The 12848-nt window shown below is 48.5% G+C and overlaps 1 protein-coding gene across 2 annotated transcripts in view; it reads left to right on the top strand.

Moving 5' to 3' along the window:
• The first annotated feature begins 1778 nt into the window (after nt 1–1778).
• Nucleotides 1779–12848, top strand: part of MIGA1 (mitoguardin 1) — a 38888-nt gene continuing 27818 nt past the window's right edge. Inside the window, exons 1-7 of one of the 2 annotated variants that reach the window (XR_013218662.1) lie at nt 1779–1935; nt 5292–5403; nt 6355–6532; nt 7593–7723; nt 8011–8122; nt 10065–10201; nt 10976–11099. Coding sequence is in view for 1 of the 2 variants with exons in the window: in XM_077278280.1 (XP_077134395.1) it covers nt 5320–5403; nt 6355–6532; nt 7593–7723; nt 8011–8122; nt 10065–10201; nt 10976–11099 (766 nt within the window). In the remaining variant the exon portion in view is untranslated. The remainder of the gene's footprint in view (nt 1936–5291; nt 5404–6354; nt 6533–7592; nt 7724–8010; nt 8123–10064; nt 10202–10975; nt 11100–12848) is intronic. The other variant, XM_077278280.1, reaches the window with a different exon arrangement.

Here is a 12848-nt window from a genome sequence, read left to right as displayed (position 1 = left end):
TCCAGACTCCTCTGTCCTCCTCCCTCCAGACCCCTGTCCTCCCCCCAGACTCCCCTTTCCTCCTCCCTCCAGACTCCCCTGTCCTCCTCCCTCCAGACTCCGGATCCTTCTCTCCATCATCTGTTCATTGATAGCAGCTGATTTGCCCGACTTTAGTTTAATCTTTTTGAGTTTCAATAACCAGCGACACAGACCAATTTTATTTTTTTACAAAGCTCTGAATTTTTTTAACCACTAAAATAAACCTTACAAATTTGGTATCACCGTAATCGCGCCGACCTGGAGAATCACATTACTCGGTCATTTTTATTTTACAATGAACTCTGCTAAAACTAAACCCAATAAACAATGGAGGAATTGTGTTTTTCACTTTTTCATCTAACTTAGATTTTTTTTTCCCATTTCTCAGTAGTTTATATGGTAAAGTGAAGGCGACATTCCAAACGGCAGCTCATCCTGCAAAGAACAAGATCTTGTACGGTGACAGATGAAAAAATAAAACGTTTTGGTTCTTTGAAGAAAGGAAGGAAAAAAGGAAGGAGCAAAAATTAAAAACTGCCCAGTTATAAAGGGGTTAAATCACAAGTGGCCATTTCACAATCTGCGCAGATCTGCTGCTGATGCCACCCCCCGGAGCGGCGCCTGCGGACTGGGGGAGCCATTGTCACAGGGGTTAATTGTCCGACTGCAGCATCTTTCCAGCACAGAAGCAGAAATTAGCGGCAGATTTCCCGCTTTTATTATTGGCCGCGGATTTGTGGTTTTGCAGAATTTCTGGGGCCATTAACAGTAAAGGATTCACTGCACAAATGAGGTCACAATTTAGGCTACTTTCACACTATGCGACGTTGCACCACACCGACGCAGTGTGGAAGCGCCGCACAACGGGGGCAGCGGATGCTGTTTTACATCGCATCCGCTGCCCCATTGTGATGTGCGGGGAGGCGGGGGCAGAGTTCTGGCCCCGCATGCGCGGTCGGAAAAGACGGGAACGACGCACCAAAAACGTTACATGCAACGTTTTTTTGTGCCGACGGTCCGACGCAACACGACGCAACCATCGCACGACGGTTGCGACGTGTGGCAATGCGTCGCTAATTCAAGTCTATGGAGAAAAAACGCATCCTGCAAGCACTTTTGCAGGATGCGTTTTTTCTACAGAACGACGCATAGCGACGCAGTGCACGACGCTAGCGTGAAAGTAGCCTGATGCAAAGATGAAACGTCTCCGCATCTCGTCACATTCCTGTCATGGCGAATAATTAACGGAAAGTTAATAAAGGAACTTCTATTTTATGGGAGACGCCGGCAGCTCGTGTTCTGCTATTGGACGTTGTTTGCTGGATTTCTATGTGGAGGTGGAAATGTGATTACATCGGTCTGCATGAGGCGTAGAACTACAAGACCCAGCAATAGAGCCACGATATGAAGCCTTGTGAAGGCAGCAAATAGTCACTGGGGACATTTATTGGCTGCAGGTGATTAACCGAGAAGATTCCGGTGGAAAGATCCCGTTCATCATCACCGCCCATATGAGAATGTGTGTAAACTGTAAAGCGCTGCGGAATATGTGAGCGCTATATAAAAATACAGATTATTATTATCTGGACTCAGATAGAAGGGGCCCCGGGGCAAGAACATTACAGGGGCCAACAGCTCATCATCATGCCCAAAACCAACTCCACCTGAGCTAGAACTGGGCGCCAATGGTGAGTGCCCGGCCGCCTCAGGGCACAGACCCCTCTCTCCTTCATCTCTCCTTCATCCCCTCTTCCTCCTCTCTTTCCCTCTTTCTTCCTCCGCTTTGTACAAGTCGCTCAGTCTGAGTCTCTGACCCTCGGATACATTGTATCCCTCTCCGCTCTGGCCCCGCCCCCGGAAGCGGCCCCTCCCCCGCCGTGGCTCCATCAGTGCTGGGAGCAGCCAGGGTGACAGGTAGGTGCGGAGTATACAGCGGTATATACACCTGTGCTGTGTGTGCAGGGTGGGAGTGTGCGGTGGATACAGCAGGGGGCGGCATCCCCTGACATCTGCAGCATGCAGAGGAGACAGCAATCCCCCCATATCCCAGCACTCTGGCAGTAATCCCCCCATATCCCAGCACGCCGGCAGCAATCCCCCCATATCCCAGCACTCTGGCAGCAATCCCCCCATATCCCCAGCACTCTGGCAGCAATCCCCCCATATCCCCAGCACTCTGGCAGCAATCCCCCCATATCCCAGCACGCCGGCAGTAATCCCCCCCATATCCCAGCACGCCGGCAGCAATCCCCCCCATATCCCAGCACGCCGGCAGCAATCCCCCCATATCCCAGCACTCTGGCAGTAATCCCCCCATATCCCAGCACGCCGGCAGTAATCCCCCCATACCCCAGCACGCCGGCAGCAATCCCCCCATATCCCAGCACGCCGGCAGCAATCCCCCCATATCCCAGCAGCAATCCCCCCATATCCCAGCAGCAATCCCCCCATATCCCAGCATGACAGCAGCAATCCCCCCCATGTCCGCAGCACTCTACAGAAATCCCCCTGATTGCATCTTGTATGTGGCCTCTATTGTAACATGTAGACACAAAACACCACCCGTAAAGCCCCCGCAGGCTGCATTGGGGGGAATGTTTTTGTTTGGGGCATGTGTCCGACAGACTGTGCAAAGATCTGGAAAATGCCGGCAAGCAGCAGTCCGGTCCGCTTTACACACGAGACCGTATTAATTAGGACACAATGTGGAGGAGCGCGGCCAAAATCTGTGCCCACCACTCGCTCAGGCTATGTGCCCACGTTGTGGATTTCTGTGCGGATTTTTCCGCTCAGTTTTTGAGAAATCCGCAGGTAAAAGGCACTGCGTTCTACCTGCAGATTACCGTGGATTTCCAGTGGTTTTTGTGCGGATTTCACCTGCGGTTTTACATCTGCGGATTCCTATTAAGGAGCAGGAGTAAACTGCTGTGGAATCCGCACAAAGAATTGACATGCTGCAGAAAATACAATGCTGCGTTTCCGTGTGGTTTTTTTCCACATCATGTGCACTGCGGATTTTGCTTTCCATAGGTTTACATGGTACTGTACATTGCATGGAAAACTGCTGCAGATCCGCAGCAAAATCCACAACGTGTGCACGTAGCCTTAAAATATAAATGCATAAACTTTGGTTGAGTTCAGTGGATGAACAATTGTCCGTCTCTTCAGTATCTTATCTATGTGCCCACTTTATACAGGGTCAGTTAAAGGGAACCTGTCACCCCCCCACCCCCTCACATCTTCTTGGCGCTGGGCGCCGCCTCCTCCTCACCGCTGTTTTCAAAAGTAGCCGGCGACCTGAGACTAGTGATTGGCTGCAGTGGTCACGTCCATATATGACTTTTGAATGTTGTTTGATACTGCCAGGGACCACCAGAGCGGCCTGGGGGATGTAATATTTCTATTTTGTCTTAATAACGATGTAATGTGGTGCGTCTGCTCTGTATAGCCGTAATAATGTACCGTGCGGTGCACACATGCTAAGTACGGCCATACCGTGCACCTCACACACAAGGATGGGGGGTCAGCCTTCTGTCTCTCGTCAAGACCACTGCATGGCCGGTACATGAATGATCTTTCTCACCAGCAGGGGACGCTGTTCTGCCATTTTCTGACGTCCCCTATAGAAATATATGAAGGAACATACGTCCTATGGAAGAACGGCTCCGCCATAATTCAGACTAGACTCCATCACCAGCGCTGCGCCTCCTCTGACCGATCCGAGATACTAAAACTGGGATTGGGGTCTTTATACGTAGTTTTCAGTATTGCATGGCACTCATACGTGAGCTGTTGGGAGTTGTAGTTCCACAGGGCTTGTCATAGGGGTTTGCTGTATTCTATGGCGACGGAATATAGGAGGAATTCTGGCCACTGCTCCTTTTTTTGAGCCAGAAATGTTATTTTGGGCATAACTCGTTATTAGTGATGAGAGAATGTGCTTGGATATTGTGTCATCTGCGCGCACTCGGGGTGTCATCTGCGCGCGCTCGGGGTGTTACCCGCGGGCGCTCGGGGTGTTACCCGCGGGCGCTCGGGGTGTTAGCCGCGCGCGCTCGGGGTGTTAGCCGCGCGCGCTCGGGGTGTTAGCCGCGCGCGCTCGTTGTGTTACCCGCGCGCGCTCGTTGTGTTACCCGCGCGCGCTCGGGGTGTTTTCCTAGTATCTTGGGCGTGCTCGAATAAAATGTTCAGGTTCCTACAGCTGCTTGTGTTGCAGCTGTCTATCAGCTGCGGATCATGCAGCATGTTATTCGAGCACGCCTGAGCATACGCAGATAACACCCGAGCATGCGCAGTTAAACACCTTATCCGAGCACGTTCGCTCATCACTACTCATTATCTTTTATCTGAAGGGGATAAATTGCTGATATCTGGGGGTCCGTGCGCTGGCACCTCAAGCGATCCAGAGAATGGGGTGCTGCGGTTCAGTCTTCATTGGAGCGAAAATGCGCATGCTCGACTATTTCTGTCGGCCCCATAGACAATGAACTTAATGAAGGCCGCGCATGCGCACGTCCACCCCACTCAGCACAGGCCCTCAGTGGTGGGACCTCCATTGATCAGCAAGTTACCCCTGTCCTATAGAGGAGGGGATGGCTATTTCAGTCTAAGGCAGTAGATAGTTGATGCCTATTAGATTTAGATCTCTTGGACCCCAACTATCGTCAGAACCGGCACTGGTATTCCTGGTTCCCCCTGGATGAAAGACCTCGGCAATGAGGAGAAGAATGGAGGCGGTGGTTGTGCATCCACAGCTGATGGAGGTGAAGGGCAGCGGCTCTCTTCATTATTGTCGTAGACCTGAGCGGAGCATCACAGCGCATGCGCAACCATCTGCGCCATTCATTTCCTCATGTCCCCGACAGCTGCGCCCTTCATCTAAGATCTTCATGTAACCCGTCACTTAGTTCAGACGTTTTCTCCTTATAATCTGCAAATGAAACAAAATGGAGTTATGTCCTACCTGGGTCTGATTTGTGGGTGAAACTCGTCCAGTCAGGATCAGACGGCGCATGTTGCATCCATGTTGTATCTTCGCGCTGTACGATTGCTGCTGACCGGTTGGTAGAAGACACGGATGGTAAAATCGGATCCCGCACACGGATCTATTTGGGCTTTATTTTTTGTATGAGAAAAATCACGGATGTGTGAATGAGGTGTAGTTCTGCTGCAGCGGCCCCCCGAAAGTCGCAGCTGTACGCCATGGGTCACTATGCTCACACCTTGTATATACGTACTGTATGCACCTGATGTGATCGCTTTATCCTCAGGACAAGTCTGATCCCACCAGAGGACACAATGGCGGAGACGCAGCACCCGCTCCGGATGGCCGCCCTGCGTGCCGTGGATTTCCCCTTGTCCCTCTACAACTCGCTCACGCAGGTAATCGGATGAAGGTTTTGGGCTTTATCACCTCCATGGAGCGAGATCAGGAGCCGCGTTACTCCGCCATCATCTGCCTGTAACATCAGCGACCAGAGCGAGCGCCAATCGCTGCCGTGTAACCTATTAAATGCCGCCATTAATTACGTCGTAATTTAATTATTAGCACCCATTATGGCCCCCAACCACAAAGTCATTACACCGTGCAAATGGGTTTCTTGTTGAAACAAGTCAACACAGTCTTGGATTGTCCCGTGAAGTCCGAGCACGAGACCCCAATTTGTGCTGTATTCTGCAGGTCGTGGGTATTACAATACATAGAGTGCATGCAAAAAAAAAAAACAGAAAAAAATGTAAGTTTAAAGCACCTCTCTTCCTCGTCCAAAATAAGGCAATAAAAAAAAAAAGTATAAAAATAAGCATAACTGACCTCGCCGTGTTAATAAGTATTCGATCTGTGAAAATATCAAATTACGGTAAATAGCAAAAAAAAAAAAAAAAGGGAATTAAATCCCTAAAAAATCCTGGTTTAATAGTTGCTACATCTACAACAACAAAAAAAAATTAAAAACATCTTAAATTCCCCCAAAATGGCAGCAATAAAAACTACGGCTTGGCAAGCGAACTTACCAGCGCCCTCCCCTCCATCGACGGAAACCTAAAAACGTTACATCGCTCAGAAAATGACGACACAAAGCAATTTACAAAGTTCTGAATTTTTGCTGGCCGGTTTAGTGTCACCGCAATATCACCGACCTGGAGAATCGGTGACCGGGTCACTTTTACTGCACAATTAACGCCGTAAAAAAAATGTGGGTGGGAAATAAAAAAGATCTGTGCTTTTTGAAGGAGAGAAAGACAAAAGCACAAGATTGACAACTGTCTGCGTCATTAAGGGGTTAATGTTTTGGGTTTTTTTGCATTCTGACTTTCTCGCACTTTACGTTACAGCTGAAGTCGTCTCCCGGGCTGAAGACGATCTTCGCGGTCACCGCCGTCGGAGCCGTGTCTATTATTTTTCTGGCTCGTCATTTTAAAAGAAGAAGAGGGAAGATAAAAAGCCCAAATTCTTCCTGGGAGGCCGGCAATCTCCTGCTGGACAGTACCAAGCAGGCTGCCCTGGAGAAAGGTGAGTCCATAGGCTGTCAGCAGCACAGAGGATTTCAGGACGAGTAATGGGGTTATATTAGTGAAGGCAAAGGACACAGAGTTAGATGGATCCGCAGCAGCGCAGAGGATTTCAGGACGAGTAATGGGGTTATATTAGTGAAGGCAAAGGACACAGAGTTAGATGGATCTGCAGCAGCGCAGAGGATTTCAGGACGAGTAATGGGGTTATATTAGTGAAGGCAAAGGACACAGAGTTAGATGGATCTGCAGCAGCGCAGAGGATTTCAGGACGAGTAATGGGGTTATATTAGTGAAGGCAAAGGACACAGAGTTAGATGGATCCGCAGCAGCGCAGAGGATTTCAGGACGAGTAATGGGGTTATATTAGTGAAGGCAAAGGACACAGAGTTAGATGGATCTGCAGCAGCACAGAGGATTTCAGGACGAGTAATGGGGTTATATTAGTGAAGGCAAAGGACACAGAGTTAGATGGATCCGAAGCAGCACAGAGGATTTCAGGACGAGTAATGGGGTTATATTAGTGAAGGCAGGGTGTAGTGTCAGGATGTCACATAAGGAGAGGAGACCAGAGGAAGGGACACAGATGGATCCGCAGCAGCACAGAGGATTTCAGCAGAGGAGCTTGTGGATCCTGCACCATTGTGTAACCATCTTGTTGAGCGCAGGGTGGTTGTATCGGCATTTTCCAGAGACAAGAAGAGAGGTAATAGAGATAAATAGGAACAGAGCAGCGTTCACAGCAGCGCAGAGTATTTCAGGGGAGCAGGGAGGGTCTTATCTTGTCCAATGATTTGATGATATTAGTGCGGGCAGGGTGCGGACATCAGACAAAGGCAAGAAAACAGATCCCAGTCATGGAGTTAGAGGTGCAGGGTCCAGAGCAGCGCAGAGTATTTCAGGAACGGATCTCCTCGCTCATGATGATGGTGTAGGGTTAATAGACGTTCTGGGCAGTCACAGTTGGAGACATACGAGAGAGCGAGGTCCTGATTACTGCGGAGGACACACATCTGCCGCCTCCGCCCTCACGTATGGTATATCCTCTCCTTGTGCCGCAGGGTCCAGCTGTTCCAGTAGCCGGCAGAATCTGACCCTGTCCCTGACGTCCGTGAAGGAGAAGGGATCCCTGCTGCACCTTAACGGAGGGCTGGACAGTAAATATTCGGGCTCCGTGCAGAGCCTGGCGTCCGTAAGTTATCACCAATCTGACCTGACTGTTTTCAGAGAAGGACCCACAATCCAGATGTCTCCCCTCCCTCCATGTGTATGTTAGTGAATACATTCCCCATGCAACTTTTTTGCAGTTTTGTATTTGCCACTAGGGGGCAATCTCCGTACAACTCCTATTGAGAGCAATGTAAAGTGCTCCCCCTAGTGGTGGCAACGTGCAGGACTACTGAGAGCATTTCCAGCTTTCCTGGCATCGATGGCATTTTCTTGGTGTGAGCCCCCACTCGTATCTGTCCTCTGATTTAGGTTCGAAGCATTAACTCGTGTCACAGCTGCAATCCGTGGGATAAAGGGGAAGAAGAAGATATTAAGCTTGTAAACATCCCGGTGACCACACCTGAGAACCTGTATCTGATGGGTAAGCGAGGACTTGCACAGCGTCACTGCTTTTACAGTAAAGAATCCCCTTCTTTAGGAAGAATCTTTCTTATGCATGACACCAGTCGTCCACCGCTGACCCTTTCTGCTTTGTATGTACCGTACACTGACGCCCTAACTGTATATAGTAGTTAGTTTTCATGTTTTTGGCTCATTTGGTTGTAGCAGCTTTAACAGCAGCTGTCTGGCATTGATTGTCGGATTTAAAGGGCTCATTCGAATTTACAACAAATTGCTAAAAAAAGGTTTTACTTTCCAGCTCTACTTTGGGTTTGAAGAGTCATTCCCCATGATGTCACAGTGCGGAGTCTGTGAACTATTTTAGAACAGGAGTTAGAAAAAATGATTGTTCTAGTTCCGTGCGGAATGTTCTATGTAGATAATGGAGGACAGCGTCCGAAAACCCACGAAGCCTGATCCGACAGGATGAAGAATCCATTTCCGCGTCTTGTTTACTGAGCGCTTCCTGCCCGCGCGGATGGATTAGGGTCGGCATCTGGGTTATCTAACTGGATTTATTGCAGGATCGGCAGCTGCTTTCCATCTTGGATAATTGTGAACAAACATCAATGGTCGGTGGCAGGACTTGGTCGCAGTCTTCACGGTCATTCACATGCACATTTTGCTGCAGGCCGTCCGTCCAGGGACCCAGCAAGCCGGGACCCGTGATTATGGGGTGCTGATGGCATTATCATGATAGCCGGGTACTGAAGACCCTTGTGTCGGCCATCTTTGTACACCCATGTAGCTCAGCCGCAGGATGGTCAGTATTACATTATGCCAGAAGTCACAAGTTTAAGTCCCCCCCCCCCCCCCCAGACGACCAATAAAAAATAAATTAAAAAAATTGAGTGTTGCAATCATCATCTGTGTTTTACCAGAACATGACTAAGTCGTTTCATGCATTACTGTGCAGACTAATGAAATATCAGAATATCTCCGCTGCAGTGAAAGATAAAATCGACATTTGAGAACCGCTGATTATTTTGATCCCTCCGACTTCCATAAATATGGAATAAATAGAGATGAGAAAATTGTACAGATAGCAAAATGGTATCAATAAAAACACCAGCTAAACTATTACAACTCTTAATAATAATAATAATAATAATAATAATAATAATTTTATTTATACTTAACAATAAGAAAAGTTATACGTCATGAACAACGAGGAGAAAAATAATCAAAAGTGAAATGTGGCCTCCTGAGACTCTGTTGCGCAGGGACCTGCATAAACCTGGAGCCTCGTGTCGGGGCGTGATGGTTGCGGAGCGATCTCAGAAGCAGGAGGGTCACAGACTTTTTTTATGCAGTACTTCAGAGTTGCCACAAGAGGGCAGAGCTCCATTGATGTGAATGGTAAAGCAGCTGGTAAGAGGCCAGAAGCTGCTGGTTGTGGTTTGTGGAAGAACCTAAGGGTAAGTTCACACTAGGAGTTTTTTTCAGAGTTTTTATTGTTTATCTGCAGCAAAACCAGTTCTCTTGGCAGGAAAGAAGTTGCAGAGACAAAACAGGATTTTGTTGCCTTTTTGGTGCGGTTTTGGCATGCTAGATTTGTCTCTTGTGCATGCTGGTAAAGTTTAGTGTTTAAAAAAATGTCCTATTCTATAGAATCAGGTTTTGGCACAAAAAACGCAGCAAAACCTGATACCTGCGTTTTTGGTGCATTTTTTCACCACCCATTCATTTCAATAGGTGAAAAATGCTGAAAAAACGCTGAAAGAAGTGACATGCTCTATTGTGCTAGAAAACCTGCAAAGCACAAAACCCTGATGACAATAAAGCAATGTGTGTGCCTGAGATTTCTGACATCTCATAGACTTTGCTGGTGCTGTGAAACGCAGCTGAAAATTTGCATTAAAAAACGCTGCAAAAATGCGAAGTGTGAACATCTGTATAAATATATCTGTAACTTTTTTAAGGAATGGAGTTATTTGAAGAGGCGCTGCGAAGGTGGGAACAGGCCCTCTGTTTCCGAAATAGGCAGGTGGAAGACGAGGCGAGCTGCGGATCCATCAGGATCGGAGCTGGGGACGCCATTGCTGAAGAAAACCTGGAGGTACTGTGAGCTTTACCAAATGCTTATATTAGGGGTCCTCCCATCTCTGACATTAATGGCCACAGGACAAATCTGAAATATAGAAGCGGCCGCACATCTGCTGCTTTCTCCGTTCATTTCTTTGAGTTCTGAAACTACGTGAGAACGCTTGCTCGGATATAATGGAGAGAGGACCTCGGCGCTTTACTCCCAGCGATCTCGGGTTGTCCCGCTGCTGCAGTCACTAACGGTCAGATGAGATTTGCAGAGAACTTGGAGGCGAGTGACCAGTTCTCCTGCAGCGCCTCCGCAGGAGTAATTAAGCATTACATGGCGCCCTTGAAGTAAATGGACGATTGTGTCGTGTAGGGAGAGCGACCCTCTTGAAAGCCATTCTCTGCTCTCAGATAAGCTTTAAGGCCTATTCCCATATTATATAGAAATGTCTTATCTCCAGGATATGCCTGCACTTTATCTTTGGTGGGATTCACCCTCTCGGGCCCCTGCAGAATAAGGGGGCCACTTTGCTGATTTAGCACTGCGTCCTCTTTTCTATTATGCCCGGCTGTGAGGGTCCTGCTGCCGGCTCGGGGGGAACGCTGCTGCGTCCTGCACAGTACAAGGCCTGGCGTCACTGCGAAGAGAAAAAAAAAATAAAGGGGCTGTGAACCCACAACAGCATTGCAGCCCTTTTATTCTGCAGATTAGTGGGCTCCCGGACATTTTAAAGTGATGATATGTTAATTTTTGTACATAGGAATGTCCCTTTAATTGACTATAATTGTCAACTTCTAGGACATCATCAGTGCGGAATTCATCCATAAGCTGGAAGCCTTGCTGCAGCGGGCATACCGCCTTCAGGAGGAGTTCGAGGCCTCGCTCGGGACCTCCGATCCAGCATCACTGGCCAATGACATAGGTAAGACACGAGGACTCCACCTGTGGTGGGTGCAGTATTGGTGCGGACCCTCCTGCAGTGCCTTCTCCTCTAGAGTGCAGAACCAGTAATTGTAGCTGCTGAGATCTTTGTGATGTTCAGTATTTCATGAGCTAGAGGTTCAGATCTTGTCACAATCTGCATCATTCCAACTCTGACTCATATCCTGCTTATATCTGCAAACTGTCCATTAAAAATCCAGTGCATGGTGCAATTACCCTAAGGCTGTGTGCACACGTTGCGGAATGGGGTGCAGAATTTTCTGCACAAAATCCGCATCTCCTGGCAGAAACCACAGGTGCAGATTTGCCACAGATTTTGTGCGGAATTAATGCTGATTTTGTGCGGATTTTCTGCAGTTTTTACCACTGCGGATTTCTGTAATGGAGGGGTGCAGAAACGCTGCAGATCCGCACAAAAGAAGTGACATGCACTTCTTTTAAATCCGCAGCGTTTCTGCGCAGATTTTTCCGCACCATCTGCACAGCTTTTTTTTTTCCCATTGATTTACATTGTACTGTAAATCACAGTGCGGAACTGCAGCGTTTCTGCGGGAAAAATCCGCTGCGGATCCGCACTAAATCCGCATCGTGTGCACACAGCCTAAAATAGTCTACAAAGGCCTCAGTTTTTCTGTTCAGATTTATTTCGCCTCCTACTGGACAGAAGTATTACTACACCTACTAGTAATAAACCGTTGCAGGTAACCTTTAATACCAGATTTTCGGCACCAGTCTAGAATCAGATGATCTTGCGATGGGGTCTGGTATTTCTTTAAAGGTACCGTCACACTAAGCAACGTCGCCAGCGATCTGTGACGTTGCAGCGTCCTAGGGAGCGATATCGCTGTATTTGACACGCAGCAGCGATCTGGATCCCGCTGTGAAATTGCTGGTCGCTGCTAGAAGGTCTGCACATTATTTGGTCGCTAGGTCGCCGTGTATCGCCGTGTTTGACAGCAAAAGCAACCATACCAGCGATATTTTACACTGGTAACCAGGGTAAACATCGGGTTACTAAGCGCAGGGCCCCGCTTAGTAACCCGATGTTTACCCTGGTTACCAGCGTAAAAGTTAAAAAAACAAACAGCACATACTCACCAGCGCGTCCCCCAGCCTCTGCTTCCTGACACTTACTGAGCGCCGGCCCTAAACTGAAAGTGAAAGCACAGCGGTGACGTCACCGCTGTGCTGTTAGGGCCGGAGCTCAGTCAGTGTCAGGAAGCAGACGCTGGGGGACGCGCTGGTGAGTATGTGCTGTTTGTTTTTTTAACTTTTACGCTGGTAACCAGGGTAAACATCGGGTTACTAAGCGCGGCCCTGCGCTTAGCAACCCGATGCTTACCCTGGTTACCCGGGGACCTCGGCATCGTTGGTCGCTGGAGAGCGGTCTGTGTGACAGCTCTCCAGCGACCAAACAGCGACGCTGCAGCGATCGGCATCGCTGTCGCTATCGCTGCAGCGTCGCTTAATGTGACGGTACCTTAAAGCCCTTAGAGATTCTCACAGAGATAAAATCTCCTTTCCTGCAGCCAATATCTGCATTTGCTTTTCTATAAATTCTCTCTTGAGGTCTGGGAAATGTGACCCTTGATGTCTGGGGGGACGTTTACTAAGTTGTAAATTGGAGGAAGAGTCGCCATTCAGTCTGTATCGTTCCGCATTTGTAAATTTAATAAAAGGTGTGAAAGTGGAACTATACCCCCGTTCCAGTGCGAGAGTGGCAGAGTAT

The sequence above is a fragment of the Ranitomeya variabilis genome, chromosome 8, assembly GCF_051348905.1.
Source record: "Ranitomeya variabilis isolate aRanVar5 chromosome 8, aRanVar5.hap1, whole genome shotgun sequence".
NCBI classification, from domain to species: Eukaryota; Metazoa; Chordata; class Amphibia; order Anura; family Dendrobatidae; genus Ranitomeya; species Ranitomeya variabilis.
Note: the sequence above shows the minus strand (reverse complement) of the source record. Positions and strands in the feature narration are given on the sequence as shown.